General features: G+C 41.4%; 1 protein-coding gene across 2 annotated transcripts in view; it reads right to left on the bottom strand.

Moving 5' to 3' along the window:
• Nucleotides 1–295: 295 nt before the first annotated feature.
• Nucleotides 296–18,953, bottom strand: part of prkg1b (protein kinase cGMP-dependent 1b) — a 750,557-nt gene continuing 731,899 nt past the window's right edge. For both annotated transcript variants that reach the window (XM_087999056.1, XM_087999057.1), the window contains 4 exons: nucleotides 16,162–16,284; nucleotides 15,861–15,923; nucleotides 14,550–14,616; nucleotides 296–3,715 (listed from right to left, as the gene is read on the bottom strand). In XM_087999056.1, coding sequence (XP_087855182.1) covers nucleotides 3,617–3,715; nucleotides 14,550–14,616; nucleotides 15,861–15,923; nucleotides 16,162–16,284 — 352 coding nt within the window. In that variant the 3' untranslated portion in view covers nucleotides 296–3,616. The remainder of the gene's footprint in view (nucleotides 3,716–14,549; nucleotides 14,617–15,860; nucleotides 15,924–16,161; nucleotides 16,285–18,953) is intronic.

Genomic DNA, 18,953 nt, shown 5'->3' with positions numbered 1-18,953 from the left:
ATTCAACATATTTTGTTGCCTCCCCAGTCCTTTCTTTGCTGCTCTCTATTCCCTATTTTAACTTATATCTCATCTGTTGCACTTCCTTGTCATCATATTCTCATCTTTGATAACCTAACTCACTCAATATCATTATGGCCTATCCAAATTTAATGTGTATAGTCACAATTTCTCTGTTTTAAGAGTCTAACTGAGTCTGTTTGCTGATTTTTACTCACCTAGCTGTCAGGGGAGTTTTAAAGATTGGGTTTTCATGCAATCTTTTAAACATTGAAACTCAAAGAGTTTTCATATAAATAGTTCAAAAGTAATCATCTTTATTTTAGCTCTAGAAAGTATATAACAGGCACTCTGCATTAACAGCTGCAGGGAGATACAAGACAAAATCAGGGACAATTAAATATGTAAAAGTTAAAAATCTACAACCAAAGGAGTGCAACAAGCCTGTGAACAGCATTCAGTGACAAAATATACATTTTGACAAATTCGCCATGCTCATCTATCCAAACAGGAAAAAAAAAGACTAAATTGGAAACAACTCCCAACAAATACTTCATATAAATTTATAAATGTTCAGTAAGTTGGAACAGTTGATGATAAACTTCGAGTTAAATAGAGATGGGAAATATAGATCTTTAAAAGTGGGTATCAGCTATGTTAAGCCAATGCTTGAACACAGTACTCTGATGAGACAGTTTACAGTTATCCTGAAAGATTTTGAACAATGTTCACCAGGGTCACATTGTAATTTGACAACATTAAGGAGATACTTATACCCTAACATTTTGCAACAGCGGTATATTAAAAGACGATAGGCTTCCATGTGTCAGCCAAAGTAACGGTAGTTATGGTCATGTGACTTTTGTTTTGTTGCATGTGCACACATTTCACAGAAATGATGCACTATGTCATCATCATTCTCACAGCCTCCCTAAAACTGAACATAACTTCTGGTATCACAGGATATTTACTGTAACTTGTACATCATATTGACAAAAAAGCCTATTGAACCTTACAGAACAGAGAATTTATACAGAAGCCAGCTAAGAAGGATTGATCCTTGAGGTTTTTTGTTTGTTTTTGTTTTAAATTTACGCAGCAAAAGGCCAAATTTATAAATTTGTTTGGATGCCATGTGTTTTAAGGCACTTGAGACAATGCCAAAGCTTGTCTAACCTATGGTCTTTAAATTAGAATTTGTTTTAGGCAGATAAAGCCTTTGGACTTTATCTTACAGTTAGTTCAACAGCATTGGGCTCTTTTATAATATGGAAAATGCATCAAGTCAACTAAAAAGAAAAAAAAGGTGTTAAATCACAGACAGAGTCTCAACACCCAAAACAGATCAACTTATTTACAATAATATGGAGCTTGTGGTCCAATTAAATAAAAACAGTAGATACAATATTTTGAAAATACAAAGCTGCAAATATGACAAACCCTCTTGACCCACAGTATTTGGTTGCTACTTCACATGAGATTGTATCCAGAGCTTCCTCCTTCACTTTCACATTGTATTTACAGGTCTCCCTCCATTATTTCTATGCTCATCTTTCACAATTCACCAGTAATAGAAGTTACATTATAACCCTGACACTCTTGATGAATTTATCGATACAGAGAGAGCATAATTAAAGAAAACAGCCCAAGAAATACTTAAACATTGCTGATTTTTAAAAAAATCATGATTGGTAGATGTGTGGCATCTTTAAATATTGGAATGTGCACTGAGAAAATATGTTCGGCTTTTTCGTTAATTTTGCAGGACTTTGTATTGCCAAAGGAGAGTTGGTCATTTCACACCTACAGCTTAAAGAATTTTTATGGTGGCTTCCAAAGCAATACCCAGGTGAATTGTGGGCTATAAAGGATTACATCCATGTTTTTCTAAAGAGCATTTACCCTTAAATAAAGACTTGAGATTAAATTCAAAGTGACACCTTGTTAGTATTGAGGGTGATTAATATGTAAGGTAATTAGTGAGATTAGTGGATGATTGGTAGTGACCAACTTCTCACTTTGTCCCCTTTAGTGGTGTCATTCTACAATAGCACAGAAGAGTAGACGAAGAAAAACATTGCACTGATGAAGTAAAGTCCACATAGTCCAATGTTCCAATGGGTCTTTTATTAGTGTGTGAGAGAGAGAGAGAGAGAGAGAGAGAGAGAGAGAGAGCAACGACTGGTGGCGCTTTAACCTGAGGACCACACAACTCAGATAAGGCGAGAGGTTGAGAAGGAGAGTCCTTCATGGTAACCTCAGCCAGTGCAGGAATTGAACCCACTTGTTGGTGTTACTCTGTGTCTAGCTGTCTCATCGACTGTGCTAACTGACCCCCTTTTACTTTGATACAAGTCCTGCCCAAATCCCAGGTTGTCCAAAACTACCATCCAGTCAATCAGAGATATATTTTGAAAAGAAATGATGTAGAAATGCAACACTTTGTGCAGAACATGGTCCTAAACAGCAATGAGATATGCAACTGGATGATTAATTTGCTGATGTTGTTTGAGGGATATTGGCTTGGATTCAAAAAAAGTTCATTACTTACATTTGATCCATTTTGAAGCTTTTGACTGGGAAGGAGGTCAGAATTCTATTCAAGGAAATCTTAAATAAAAGGCTAGATTTAAAATAAAAACACCTTTGAGCAGCATGACTTAGAAATCTAACTGTAATAACAAATTATTAGACACAGTTCCATGAGCCCATAGTTTTCAGCCAGCATTTAAATGCAGTGGCATGTCAAACACAAACGATGACTATTAAAATGCATCTTCTGGCAGTATTTGACTGTCAGTATCTCTACATTGTGATACAGAGAAAGGTATTGGCCTTTACAACTTATAGGAGACCATTTTAATAGTATTTGATCAGGCAGGCACTCATATTCGAGTGGAAACAAAGTCCCAATAGCAACAGCAATTGTGCTTTATGCATATAAATATTGATGCCACTATTAAATATATCATTGGAACAGAGATGTAGTATCCAGACTAATAATGAATAAAGTGACTTAATGTGAAAAGTGAGGTTTAATGGTCCTTTTGGAGGGGGGTGGAGATACATACACACGCTTGTCTCTCACACACACGCAGATGTGCGTACTTGCACTTGAGTGGGAACATCCCGAATTCAATTCTATAGTAAGTATCATAGTCCCCTGAATATAAATCCCCTGAATAAATACCTACATTTGTCTTTTTATTTTAATTAGAAAAAAACCCTTAAGTTTACTGGTTTCAAATGACCCATTTTATAACCTTTTTGAGTATTACTTGGTCTCTGGAGCAAAAGCAATAGTCACCTCAATGAAGGGAAAGCCTTACATGTATGCTAATAAAACAGGTTGCTCTAGGACCACCATCTAAGTTGCTACTTTTCGATTCAGATCTAGAGTGTTTCTTTTTTGAAAGGAACACCATCACAATTATCTAACGGCGTCGCTCCTAATTCCGCCATTGTCAGTGGGGCAGGCATCAGTCAAGGCATCATGGTGATCCAGAGCACTAATCCTCTTTCTGCTTTCTTTCCCATTTACTGGCAGTCTCTTTTCCACTTTCCTCTGACCAACATGCTGTCCTAGGCAAGGCAGAAGCAAGTTTGCAGGACAGATTTAGAAATCTGCATCCCATCCGGAGTTGTCATCAGGAGGTGGGTCATCATTGTCTTCAGGGAAGCTGTCAAAGTTGCTTGTGTCTGTTGGAGATGTGACCTGCAAAAAGAAACTTCATGACATTTTCAGCTGACAACTCAAAGTAGATGAATTCTTATCTCTCGCTTTCAGTACTGAAAGGAGACTTGCAAGGCTGCAACATTACAACCAAGTTACTTCTCAACAAACAAAAGAAAACTTTTTTTGCAAGTATAAAATAAAAACTGAAAGTACTGCGGATGCTGTAAATCAGAAACGAAAACAGAAGTTGCTGGAAAAGTCAGAGTTAACGTTTCAGGTCCAGTGATTCTTCTTCAGAACCGTGGAACTGAAGAAGGGTCACTTGAGATGAAACGTTAACTCTGATTTCTTTCCACAGATGCTGCCAGACCTGCTGAGCTCTTCCAGTAATTTCTGTTCTCGTTTTTTTTTTGCAGTGTCATTCAAGACCTCAGGAAATTCCCAAAATATTCCACAGCCAATAAAATATTTAAGTTCAGTCACTGCAGCAAATGTAAGAAATGCACCAACTAAATTATTTTGTTCTTTCATGGGATTTGAGCATTGCTGGCAAGGCTAACCTTTATTGCCCATCCCTAATTGCCCATGAGATAGCGGTAGCGAGACACCTTGTTGAAGTACGGCTGTCCATTTGGTGCAGGCGCACATAAAATGCTATTAGAATGCTCCAGGATTTTCCTCATGTGACAGGAAGGAACAGTGATTTAGTTCCGAGTCAGGGTGGTATGTGACTTAAAAGGGAGCTTGCCAGTGGTGGTGTTCTCATGCATTCACTGTGCTCGTCTTTCTAAGTTGTAGAGGCCATTGTGTATGTATGACTGGAACAATGCACCTCACTATGTGATCTTTTTGCTTCCATGTTCATTCTAAATGTAGAGACGTACACAGCGTACTTGGTCTAGTGTGATAGAGGAACGTGAGGACTGCAGATGCTGGAGATCAGAGTCGAAGAGTGTGGTGCTGGAAAAGCACAGTCGGTCAGGCAACTTCCAGGGAGCAGGAGAATCTGCTCCACCCTTCTCTTTGACCTGTTACCTTCAACCCCACTTTCATCCATCTATCGCATTCCCAGGTATCTTCCCCCTAGCCCCACCCTGTCCCATTTATCTCTCAGCCTCCTTGAGCACTGCCTAATTCCTGATGAAGCGCTTATGCTCGAAACATCGATTGCTCCTTGGATGCTGCCTGACCTGCTGTGCTTTTCCAGCATCACACTCTACGACCATTGTGATAGAGGAAAATCGCTTGATCATCTAATTAGAAGAGCCTATTACCTTAAAGAAGACATAGTTTATTGCATAATATCAACTAGATACAGATTACATTGATGAGTTTAGAAGATTGAGAGATATAATGAGGCGCTAAAGGGGATTAATAAAGTAGATGCACAAAGGATGTTTCCTCAGTGTAGAAGAATGTAGAAGAAGAGGTCATAATTTTAGGATATTGGGTAGCAGACTTAAAAAAGAGATGAGGAGAAATTACTTCGCTCAAAGGGTCAAAAATCTGTGAAATTCATGACTCCAGAGTGCAGTGGCTGTTAGGGTGCTGGGTAAATTTAAGGAGGAGATAGACAGATTTTTAATTAGTAATAGTTGAAGGGTTATGGAGAGCAGGACTTTAAGGCCGAAATGAGGTCAGCCATGATTGTGTCAAATGGCAGAGCAGGCTCAAGGGGCTGAATTGCTTTCTCCTGATTGTAGTCGAGAGAGTGGTGCTGGAAAAGCACAGCCGGTCAGGCAGCATCTGAGGAGCAGGAAAATCAACGTTTCAGGCTTGTGAGCAAAGGGGGTAGAGAGATTTCAATCTCCTGATTTTAGTTCTTACCTTCTTGTATGATACTCATTGTTACACAGAGTAGAAGTAGAAGTTTTGTTCACAAGTCCATTTGACATCATTATAGTGGGTGGTGTTTACGATACTCCACATTATTAAGCCTTTCAGATATATACAGCTCCCCCAAAACCTTTTACCCCATTATTAATATATGTTGATGGTGGGGGTTCAGCCCATTCAATGGCAAGGAGTGTTGGTTAGATTCACTCTTGTTGATGAGGGTAGCAGCCTGGCACTTGTGTGGCATGAATGTTGCCTATCACTTATCAACCTAAGCTTGGATCTTGTTGAGTCCCTGCTGTGTATTGGCATGGGCTGCTGCTGTGCCTGGGGAGTGTCAGTGAGCAGGACTGTCAACAACGTCTTCCACTACTTTGCTAATGACCAAGAGTAGATCTTAGGGGTGATATTTTGCTAGGTAGGATTTGTCCTTGTTTTTGTGGACAGGAGGTATTTGGGCACTTTTTTTCCACTTTGATGGGTAGGTGCCTATGTTGTAGCTGTGCTAAAATAGCTGAGCTATAGGGCACAGCTAATTCTGGAGCACAAGTCTCCTCTAAAATTGTTGGGATGTTGTCTGACAGTACTGCCTCTGAAGAATGGACTATTGGAAATTCGCGTCTCTTTTTAATCCTCATTTTTGTGGAATATGGACATTGCTGGCTTACCAGCATTTATTGTCTGGCCCTAGTTGCCCTTGAGAACATAGAACAAACCCTTCTGCCCTTGATGTTGAGCCAACCTGTGAACTAATCTAAGCTCATTCCCTTACACTATCCCATCATCATCCATGTGTTTAGGGAGATTTAAGCAATCCTTGAATAATGTGGCTGAGTTGACTACATTGGCAGGCAGGGCATTCCACGCCCTTACCACTCTCTGAGTAAAGAACCTGCCTCTGGCATCTGTCATAAATCTATCATCCCTCAATTTGTAGTTATATCCCCTCGTACAAGCTGACAACATCATCCTAGCAAAAAGACTTTCACCGTATACCCCATCTAATCCTCTGATCATCTTGTATGTCTCTATCAAATCCCCTCTTAACTTCCTTCTTACCAATGAGAACAGATGCAAGTCTCTCAGCCTTTCCTCATAAAACCTTCCCTCCATTCCAGGCAACATCTCCTCCCACCTTTTCCAATGCTTCCACATCCTTCCTGTAATGGGGTGACCAGAACTCTACACAATATTCCAAGTGTGGTCGCACTAGCGTTTTGTATAGTTGCAACATGACATTACGGCTCCGGAACTCAATCCCTCTACCAATAAAACCTAACACACTGTATGTCTTCTTAACAGCACTATCAACCTGGGTGGCAACTTGCAGGGATCTATGTACATGCACTCCAAGATCCCACTGCACATCTGCACTACCAAGAATCTTTCCACTGACCCAGTATTCTGCCTTTCTGTTATTCTTCCCAAAATGCATCACCTCACATTTATCTGCATTGAACTCCACTTGGCATCTCTCAGCCCAATTCTGCAGATTATCCAAGTCCCCCTGCAACCTGCAACATTCTTCCACACTACACTACTTCACCAACTTTAATGTCATCTGCAAACTTACTAACCTATCCACCTATGCCTGCATCTAAGTCATTTATAAAAATGACAAACAGCTGTGGTCCCAAAACTAATCCTTGTGGCACACCACTCATAACCAGACTCTAGGCTGAATATTTTCCACCAACCACCACTCGCTGCCTTCTTTCAGAAAGCCAGTTTCTAATCTAAACTGCTAAATCTCCCTCAATTCCATGCCTCTGCATTTTCTCCAACTGCCTACTTCAGCTTTACTGAAGTCCACGTCAAATGCCCTACCCTCATCGACATGCTTGGTCACCTTCTCAAAAGCTCAATGAGGTTTGTGAGTCATGACTTGCCCTTGAGAAACCATGTTGACGATCTGAAATCAAATTGTTGCTTCCGAGATTATTATAAATCCTATCTCTTATAATCCTTTCTAAATGTTTCCCAAAACATACGTAAGGCTCACTGGTCTATAATTACCTGGGCCATCTCTACTGCCATTCTTGAACAAGGGTACAACATTTGCAATCCTCCAGTCCTCTGGTACTAAAACTATATACAAATATGACTCAAAGATCAAAGCCAAAAGCTCTACCATCTCCTCCTTAGCTTCCCAGAGGATCCTCAGATAAATCCCATTCGGCCCAAGGATCTAAAGGACCTTGATCCTTTCTAGTCTACTATCTCGTATTTCAGTCTTCTCCACTACAATATTCTCCCTTTCCTGAGTGAAAACTGATGAGAAATGTTCATTTAGCACCTCCCTCGATCTCCACAGGGTCCACACACAACTTCCCACTTCTGTCTTTGACTGGCCCTATTTCTACTCTCTTCATCCTTTTATTCCTCACATACCTATAGAAAACTTTAGGGTTCTCCTTTATTTTACCTGCTAGAGACTGCTCATGTCCTCTATTTGCTCTTCTTAACTCTCTCTTTAAATCCTTCCTAGTTAATCTGTAACTCTTCATTGCCTCATCTGAATCATTCATCTCATTGTCACATAAGCCTCCTTCTTCCGCTTAACAAGAGATGCAATTTCTGCAGTAAACTACGGTTCCCTCACCTTATCACTTCTTCCCAACCTGATAGGGACATACCGATCAAGGACACACAATCTCTGTTCCTTAAACCAGCTCCACATTTCGATTGCCCCCATCCCCTGCATTTTGCTACCCCATTCTATGAATCCTAATTCTTGCCTAATTGCATTAAAATTGCCCTTGCCCCATCGATAACTCTTGCCCTGTGGCATGTACCTATCCATTTCCATTGCAAAATTAAACATAACTGAATTATGGTCAGTCTCTCCAAAGTGCTCACCTACCACTAAATCAAACACCTGGCCTGCTTCTTTGCGAAGCACCAGATCCAGTGTGGCCTCCCCTCTTGTCAGTCCTTCGACATACTGTGTCAGGAAACCCTCCTGCACACATTGGACAAAAACTGATCCATCTGATGTACTAGAGTTAAAGCATTTCCAGTCAATGTTGGGGAAGTTAAAGTCCCCCATAATGACCACCCTGTTCTTTTCACTCCTACCCAGAATAATTTTGCCAATCCTCTCCTCCACCTCCCCGGAACTCTGTGGAGGTCTATAAAAAACTTCAAGCAGTGTGACTTCTCCTCTCCTGTTTCTAACCTCACCCCATACCACCTCAGTAGGTGAGTTCTCGTCACTCAGGGATGGTGAGCTGCCTTCTTGAGCTACTGCATTCCACCTGCTGTGGGTTGACTTGCAATGCCATTAGTGAGGGAATTCCAGGATTTTGACCCAGCCTCAATGAAGGAATGCTGACTTATTTCCAAGTCAGGATGGTGAGTAGCTTGCAGGGGAGCTTGAAAATGCTGGTGTTCCCATATAACTGCTGCCCTGGTCCTTCTAGATGGAAGTGGTTGTGGGTTTGGAAGGTGATGCCTGAGGATCGAAGGTGAATTTCTGCAGTGCATCTTGTAGATAGTACACATTGCTGCTACTGAGCGTTGGAGGTGATGGGAGTGGATGTTTGTGGATGCAGTGCCAATCAAACAGATTGCTTTGTCCTGAATGGTGTCAAGCTTCGAGTATTGTTGGGGCTGCACTCAGCTAGGCAAGTGGAGAGTATTCTATCACACTCATGACTTGTGCTTTGTAGATAGTGGACAAGCTTTCAGGAGTCAGAAGGTGTGTTACTTGCAGCAGTATTCCTAGCCTCTGACCTGCTGTTGCAGCCACCGTATATATGTGGCGAGTCCAGTGAGTTTCTGATCAATGGTAACTTCCAGGATGTTGATAGTGAGGGATTCAGTGATGGTAACACCATTGAATGTCAAGGGGCAGTGGTTAGATTGTCTCTTGTGTGATGATCATAATCTGGCATTTGTGTGGTGTGAATGTTACTTGCCACTTGTCACCTCTGGATATTATCCAGATCTTGTTGTATTTGGACATGATCTGCTGCAATGTCCAAAGAGTCGCGAATGGTGCTGAACGTTGTGTGATCATCGGCAAACATCCCCACTTCTGACTTTGTGGTGGACGGAAATTGATGAAGCACCTGAAGATGGTTGGACATTACCCTGAGGAACTCCATAAGAGATGTCTTGGAGCTGAGATGACTGTCGTCCAACAACCACAACCATCTTCTTATGTATCAGGTACAACTCCAATCACCAAGGAGGTTGCCCCCTGATACCCATTCATTCCAGTTTTGCTGGGGCTCCTTGGTGTCACACTTGGTTGAATGCAGCCTTGATGTCAAGGGCTGTCACTATTACCTCACGACTGGAATTCAGCTCTTTTGTCCATGTTTGAACCAAGATTATAATGAGGTCAGGAGCTGAATGGTCCTGGTAGAACCCAAACTGGGCATCACTGAGCAGGTTATTGCTGAGCAGGTGCTGCTTGATGGCACTGTTGATCACACCTTCTATCATTTTACTCTTTAAAACTGAATATTTACCATATCGCATGAGATTTCTTTTAACTGGTATTATAGTAGTCACTAGGCTTCTATAAATATAAATAGATCTCTAGAATTTGAAACAATTATAGGACACTGTGGACAACATGCCTCTAAGTTCAGTAAATCTATATGCACAGCTGTGAATTTTGAACAATACCCAATGTTACCACATTCTCATGACATTCGACTATTCTCTATTTTAAAGAAGAGGTATTTGGGGAAATCGGGAAAGAACAGACGGGAAATTGGTAGTCCAGGAGCTAAGAAACAACCAGTCCAAGGGTGAGGCAGGAAGAGGTGGGGGATGAGGTAATGCGCAGTCAGTGTCTGTGATGTGGGTCAGGTCTCTAGTTATCCACAAGTTAGACTAGGTTTGCAATCTCTAATTGTTGAACTGTTCCAAGTTGGTCAGCCTGAATCTTAATTACTTGCAGATGCTGGAATCTGAACTGAAAACAAAAAAATGCTGGCAATCTCAGTGGATCAGGCAGCATTCATAGAGAGAGAGCAAGCTAACGTTTCAAATCTATGATGTGGAAATGCCAGTGTTGGACTGGGGTGGACAAAGTTAAAAATCACACAACACCAGGTTATAGCCCACCAGGTTTATTTGGAAGCACTAGTCATCAGAGCGCTGCCAGATGACTTTTCATCGGAGCTGAAGTGTGGAGGGGCCAGCATTTTATATAATACTGGGGGTGGTTGGTGGGCAAGAAAGGATGTTGATAGTTCAGATTAAGTGATTGGAATGTGAGAATGGCAGGAAAATTGTGTGCCTCCTACCAGACTGGAAGGAACAGACAGACAGTCTCACTGGGGTGGGGGAAGGGGAGAGAGGGTGACAGAGAATGTAACAAGCAATGCTGAAAGAAAGGGAAGAATTGGGTTCACAATTTGAAGGTGTTGAAATAAATATTGAGCCCAGAAGGGTGTAAACTGCCCAGTCTGAAGATGAGATGTTGTTCCTCCAGTTTGCGCTGTGATTCACTGGAGCACTGCAGCATGTTGAGGACAGACAAGTGAGCATGCAAGCAGGATGCTGTATTAAAATGACCGGCTCAAAGAGCTGGAAAGACGAAGGTCATCTCCATCCATAAAAAGCAATGGAAGGGTGTGAAAATATGAGAATTGAAAGGCTTGCATAGAGGTAAAGATGCTGTGGTTCTGTTCACCGAAGTGGAAGTTTTTGTTGCAAACGTTTCGTCCCCTGTCTAGGTGACATCCTCAGTGCTTGGGAGCCTCCTGTGAAGCGCTTCTGTGGTGTTTCCTCCGGCATTTATAGTGGCCTGTCCCTGCCGCTTCCGGTTGTCAGTTTCGGCTGTCCGCTGTAGTGGCCAGTATATTGGGTCCAGGTCGATGTGTTTGTTGATGGAGTTTGTGTATGAGTGCCATGCTTCTAGGAATTCCCTGGCTGTTCTTTGTTTCGCTTGCCCTATAATGGTAGTGTTGTCCCAGTCAAATTCATGTTGCTTATCGTCTGCGTGTGTGGCTACAAGGGATAGCTGGTTGTGTCATTTCATGGCTAGTTGATGTTCGTGGATGCGGATCGTTAGCTGTCTTCCTGTTTGTCCTATATAGTGTTTTGTGCAGTCCTTGCATGGGATTTTGTACACTACATTAGTTTTGCTCATGCTGGGTATCGGGTCCTTCGTTTTGATGAGTTGTTGTCTGAGAGTGGCTGTTGGTTTGTGTGCTGTTATAAGTCCTAGTGGTCGCAGTAGTCTGTCATTTCAGAGATGTTCTTGATGTATGGTAGTGTGGCTAGTCCTTTGGGTTGCGGCATGTCTTCATTCTGTTGTCTTTCTCTTAGGCATCTGTTGATGAAATTGCGAGGATATCCGTTTTTTGCGAATACCTTGTATAGGTGTTCCTCTTCCTCTTTTTGCAGTTCTGGTGTGCTACAGTGTGTTGTGACCCTTTTGAATAGTGTCTTGATGCAACTTTGTTTGTGTGTATTGGGGTGGTTGCTTTCATAGTTCAGGACTTGGTCTGTGTGTGTGACTTTCCTGTGTACCTTAGTGGTGAATTCTCCATTTGGTGTTCTCTGTACCCTCACATCTAGGAATGGGAGTTGGTTGTCCTTTTCTTCCTCTCTCGTGAATCGGATTCCTGTGAGTGTGGAGTTGATGATCCGGTGTGTATTCTCTATTTCCGTGTTTTTAATGATTACAAAGGTGTCATCCACGTATCTGACCCAGAGTTTGGGTTGAATTTGTGGTAAGACTGTTTGTTCTAACCTTTGCATTACTGCTTCTGCTATGAGTCCCGAGATCGGTGAGCCCATGGGTGTTCCGTTGATTTGTTCGTATATCTGATTGAATGTGAAGTGAAGCCATGAAACGACACGACCAGCTATCCCTCATAGCCACACACGCAGACGACAAGCAACATGAATTTGACTGGAACAACACTACCATTATAGGGCAAGCGAAACAAAGAACAGCCAGGGAATTCCTAGAAGCATGGCACTCATCCACAAACTCCATCAACAAACACATCGACCTGAACCCAATATACCGGCCACTACAGCGGACAGCTGAAACTGACAACCGGAAGCGGCAGGGACAGGCCACTATAAATGCCGGAGGAAACACCACAGAAGCGCTTCACAGGAGGCTCCCAAGCACTGAGGATGTCACCTAGACAGGGGACGAAACGTTTGCAACAAAAACTTCCAGCTCGGCGAACAGAACCACAGCAACGAGCACCCGAGCAACAAATCTTCTCACAAACTTTGAATAGAGGTAAAGAAGTTAAAAGAAAGGATAGGACTGGAAATGTCAGATTTGGGAAAATGATGTTACAGACTGCCAACACCAGGAGTAAGATGATATGGGCTGAAGCACCAGCTATAGGCCTCCAACATGACGATGTGTCTAACCAGGAATATCAAACCTCCTCTCAGCTCGTGACCTCAATTCAATCTTGCTGCAGAGAAAACACGGAAACTAGCTGAGGTTTGAATTTTACACTGTTTCTAGGATAGAGAATTAAATCTGATTCTGCACCTAAAATGTCTAATTATAAGTTTATCTCCTCCCTTTTCATGGTCCAAGGTCCCAAGCATACCTTCCAGCTTGAACCGTGATATAAAGTATTGCTTTCCCATTAGCATGTTGTATTCACTTCTCAAAATGCCACTGCTTCTAAACTGAGGCGACAAAGTGCCAACTGGGTGACCACTTTGATGAACACCTTCGTGTAATCTGCAAGTGTCATACAGTGTTTCTAATGATTTGCCATTTTAATTCTCTGTCCCCACTCTCATCAACTCTTTTAGATGAACAATTTTATATTGTAACTGCTCTGCCTTTATTGTTTTGGATGGTCGCAAATGGTGGACATGTTAACTCTATTTCCCTCTCTCCACAGATGCTTCAGATTTGAAGAGATTAGATTAGATTCCCTACAGTGTGGAAACAGGCCCTTCAGCCCAACCAGTCCACACCGACCCTCCGAAGAATAACCCACCCAGACCCATCCCCCCACTGACCAATGCACCTAACACTATGGGCAATTTAGCATGGCCAATTCAACCCATGTAGACACGGGGAGAATGTGCAAACTCCACACAGACAGTCATCCAAGGCTGGAATCGAACCTGGGACCCTGGTGCTGTGAGGCTGCAGTGCTAACCACTGAGCCACTGTGCCGCCCCAATTTGCTGTGTATCTGGAACATGTGCCATTTTCTTTGCTCATGATTTTATTTTCATTGGGTTTGAGTTATAATTAGTTTGGGAGAAAGAACCAACATGGACTTGAAGAACACATTATCAATACCTGGCTGGGTACCTCAAATACCTTCAGATTTAATTAGATATTGTTGTCATAAGCACAAATACAGCAGTTGGGTTCCCACAAACTGAAAATCAGATTTACAAAGAGCTAATTAATATTTGGTTATGGGGAAAATGTTGAACATTGAGAGAACTCAGGATGTACTGGCATGTAAACCAAACTTGATTTGGAGTCTCAGGTTACTATGTTAACACAAGGAAAAAGCCACAAGATATACACAGCACTGAGGTATCAGTCGATACAGTGTACTTATGCGCTGGCATTGAAACGCCGACCACATAACTCAGAGGTAAGATTGCTATGGAACCTGTCACACTAGTATCAAGAGGAAAATTACAAATGTGGCAATTTGCTATCAGCTATCAGGTGTTGGAGCTTTAATCATGATTATTGAACATAATTGCCAGCCATGGAATAGCTGTAATTTCAACTTTATCAGAAATAAAATGTCATCACCAACAGTAATTCTGTGCAAAGGCACTTGCTCACAACGGAGAGAAAAATCCCTTAAACTTTCCAAATCTGATACATCAGAATGATTTTAAGAGATCAACCTTAGCTTGGGCCCTAATGCTCTATGCTTTTGAGTAATACATTAACTCCTTACTTAGAAACACCCTCAGAATCATAGCAGTTAGTTATTACTTGCCAGAGAACAGTTTAGAAATCTGGCAGATCCTGTTTAATAAATTATTTAACCTAGGTACAACAGGTATGACCAGCAATTATATAAGAATACCTCTGCTGTACACTTACACTGGATACGATTGGAGGTGTTAATGTGCCTTTTCTTAATCCTTCCCAGTTAAAACCTTCAAACCATCTGGAAAAGAAAAGCAAATTTCCTTTGTTGTAAATCTGTTAAAATTTGATGTATTTTCCATTTTATATCAAATAACTTTAAAAGCTTCCAAAGCAGGCACATTGTAAGTCATTTGTGGGTTCTCCCTAAGCCCTTTGAGATCTGCAAATGCATTAAGGACCAGAAATAGTCTACAAATGCTTCAGATAAATTTTAAAGGAGACTTAGAATGGCACAACTCAATCTGAGTTTTCTTAGGATCTCAAGACCAATATCCCTCTGGCACAGAACTGTTTGACATTGTTTGTGTTTAACTGATTCATCCAGTACCATGCACATTGTGGCAAGGAAGAAAACAATTCAGAGGGAAGTAGTGAAAGGTGTACTTAGACAAGCTTTCCTCCTGATAATGAAGACCACGCATTTCATTGTTGCAATTACAGTATGTGGGTGAAATGGCATAATGCATTTGCCAAGTTTTTGAGGGGAGGATAGCATTAAATGGCACTTCAGGGAAGGACTTGAAGGAATTGGTGACTCACTTATCAAGAAAATTTGTGTATATGGCAATCAGCTGCAAGAGAGTTTCTGATCAGAAGCAGGTTTAGCTGTAATTACGGATGACAGCAAGTGGAACAGGACAGGAAATTAATTTGATAAATACCACATTAATAAACATAAGTGTACAAAAGATGAGATTTTCAATGAAGTGTGGATGACGTAATGGCTAATGCAGAAGCCTAAGTCCTACCATTGTGTAAGTACCAAAGGAGATTGGAATCTCATGCATAATTTATATCCGAGTCCCCAGTTTCCAACCGCAGCATTTTCAAAGAAACTTTATAAAAGTTTTTTTTCTCAATCTTAACTGAGATATAAATCCGTCTCAATGTTTCTTTCCTGGTTGTCTCTCTTAACATTTTAACTAGCATCAGTAACTTAATGTACATGTTAATGAAGACTCACTCATTTTAATTGAAACTTGATTCAGGTCGCCTAACAAGAAAAACAAAAACCCTCTGAATACTGACTGCACAGTCAATAATTTTTCATGAAGAATAGCAATTTGAAGCAAGCGGACAAAAGTAGATGATCCACTCATTAAATCAACACATAGATTACTACATTATAATGTATAAATAGTGATCCAGAGCCCCACATATTTTTAAAAAACTGGTTTTCTTTATTGTTGCCACAAGATACTAAAGGAACTTGTTTAACTCTAACACAACGTTGCATAGAGGTGTGACTAAGGATCCACTCACTTGTGCTTTTGAATATCTTTAACTCCATTTTTCAAGTTCCCAAGTCTTTCTGAAGGATTGTCCCTGTTATAAGAGCAGAAAAACATTTTGAATGATTGAAGTCCTCTTTAATACTTCGACTTTATGGTTGTGCTTTGACTTGCAGCACGAAACAAATAAGAGTGACACGAGGAGAGGGAGAACCTGCACTGACTTCTTCGTCTAGGTGTTGAACATAGGCAATTGCTCAAATAGGACTCTAACCAGTTATAGGTTGAATTTTTTTACATCTCTCCTCTGACCAAATTGAGTAGGAACACACCTGCATAGTTTCTTGATGAGGTTAGCAGCATTTTTGGTAATCTTCTTTGGAAATTCAATCATGTCAATCCCACGAAGTATGATGTTATATGTCTTCATGGGGTCGGGACCTGAGAATGGTGGGCTTTGTGAAAACGAAGAGGCAACATAGAATTAGAATGAGTTTCACATTAAGACTTGGAAACCATTAGCTTTTCTTGTCTCAAAACAATTAATACAAGCTCAAGATTATTATGTCAATTCCATTCTTATAATTGATTTTCTTCGACATGATGCTTGTTTCTTGCCAAAGAATAAAAATAACCCTGCTCTCACAAGAAATAACTTGTACTGACATAAAACACTTCATATTCTCTGAGTGTCCCCAATTACATCACAATTAACCAATGATTTTCCAACATTTATTTGTGGCCAAGTGCAGAAGCTAATTTGTACAAAAGGGCCCATCAACAACACAGGGTAGAATAGTTGGTTAAATTGGTTCTTCTGCGAGTTTTGAGAAGATTTGTAGCTCAGGTTGAGATTTTGGATGTAGGTTTGCTCGCTGAGCTGCAAGGTTCATTTCCAGACCTTTTGTTACCTTACTGGGTAACATCTTCAGTGGGCCTCAGGTGAAGCAATGCTGAAAGTTCCTGCTTTTTAATTTATATGTTTGGGTTGGTGATGTTATTTCCTGTGGTGAAGTCACTTCCTGCTCCTTTTCTCAGGGGGTGGTAGATGGGGTCCAACTCAATGTGTTTGTTGATAAAGTTCTGGTTGTAGAGTTCTCCCCTACATCAAAGACATCTCTGAAATGACTGCCAGACTACTCAGACCCCTTGGCACCATGGTAGCCCACAAACCCACCAACACACTACAGCAGCAGCTAATGAACTTGAAAGACCCCATACAGACAATGAACAAAACTAACGTCATTTACAAAATATCATGCAAGGACTGTAACAAACACTACATTGGACAAACAGGCAGAAAACTAGCCACCAGGATACATGAACACCAACTAGCCACAAAAAGACATGACCCTCTCTCACTAGTATCCTCACATACAGATGAGGAAGGACACCACTTTGACTGGGACAACACATCCATCCTAGGACAAGCCAAACAAAGACAAGCATGAGAATTCCTAGAAGCATGGCATTCCAACCGGAACTCGACAACAAACACATTGAATTCGACCACATCTACCACTCCCTGAGAAAAGGAACAGGAAGTGACCACTACAGGAAATGACATCACCAACCCAAAGAAACCCAAACATATAAATAGAAAGCAGGAATTTTCAGCATTGCTTCACCTGAGGCCCACTGAAGATGTTACCTAGTAAGGTAACGAAACGTTTGGAAATAAACCTTGAAACTCAGCGAGCAAACCTACATCCACAGTTGGTTCTTCAGTCATGTTATTTTAGATATTTCTAATCAGTAAGATCCAAGAAAGAGCAATGGGTTAAATGGTCATTTAATCAGATTACTGTGCTTGGTGAATTGATAGACACAGAGATGACCACAATTTTTTCCCTTTTCAGTATGGACTAAGGGATCTTATCTGTCCCCCTGAGTAGTCAGATGAAATGTTGGTTCACTGTCACATCTGAAGGACAGTTCCTTAGTCAATAGAGAAGGTCATCAGTATCAATGTGCAGTGTAGGCCTGAATGGTGTAATCACACTGTGATTTGAGACTTTAGCTCCAACTTCTGCCTCAGAGGCAAGAGTGCTACCAAGTCAGCCAGGCAGGTAGTTTCTCATCAATATTTACAGCAGCATTGAGATTGCAACTGTAACAGCGTTATTTTCCTGTTAAGTTGAAAAATGTGGTGCTGGAAAAACACAGCAGGCCAGACAGCATCCGAGGAGCAGGGGAATCGACATTTCGGGCATAAGCCCTTCTTCAGGAGGGCTCCTGTTGAGTCTGTTTATGAGCTTGAATTCAGTTTGAGCTAACTTATGACTTTCCCGAGGTGATAAATGGCAGCAGTCAGGGATAAATTGTACAGGGGTGCATGGCTTATGTATCGGCAGCTGTACAGGGCCCTGGTGAGACTGCACCTGGAGTATTGTGTGCAGTGTTTGGTCTCCAAATTTGAGGAAAGACATTCTGGCTATTGAGGGAGTGCAACGTAGGTTCACGAGGTCAATTCTCAGAATGGCGGGACTATCATGTTGAAAGGTTGGAACGACTAGGCTTGTATGCACTTGAGTTTAGAAGGATGAGAGGGGATCTGACTGAGACATATAAGATTATTAAAGGATTGGACACCCTGGAGGCAGAAAGCATTTTTCCATTGATGGGTGAGTCCAGAACCAGAGGACACAGTTTAAAAATAAGGAGTAGGGCATTTAAAACAGAGTTGAGGAGAAACTTCTTCACCCAGAGAGTAGTGGATATATGGAATGCTCTGCCCAAAAGGCAGTGGAGGCCAAGTCTCTGGATACTTTCAAGAAAGAGATGGATAGAGCTCTTAAGGATAGTGGAATCAAGGGTTATGGGGATAAGGCAGGAACAGGATACTGATTGTGGATGATCAGCCATGATCATAATGATTGGTGGTGCTGGCTTGAAGGGCTGAATGCCCTACTCTGGCACCTATTGTCTATTGTATTCTAATGACTTTTAAAGAGACAGACTGCGTGTTTCAAAATGTTTACACATGGCATTGTTTGCAGCCCCTTCACAGTTAGAGAAATAATATGGAACTGGAGAGTCAGAATCGCAAAGTATGGTGCTGGAAAAGCACAGCAGATCAGGCAGCATCCCAGGAGCAGGCGAATCAACATTTCGGGCACAAGTC

This window comes from Chiloscyllium plagiosum, unplaced genomic scaffold (genome assembly GCF_037043375.1).
Source record: "Chiloscyllium plagiosum isolate Xiang-an unplaced genomic scaffold, Cpla_swu_hap1 HiC_scaffold_22, whole genome shotgun sequence".
NCBI classification, from domain to species: domain Eukaryota; kingdom Metazoa; phylum Chordata; class Chondrichthyes; order Orectolobiformes; family Hemiscylliidae; genus Chiloscyllium; species Chiloscyllium plagiosum.
This window is presented reverse-complemented; position numbering and strand designations above follow the sequence as displayed.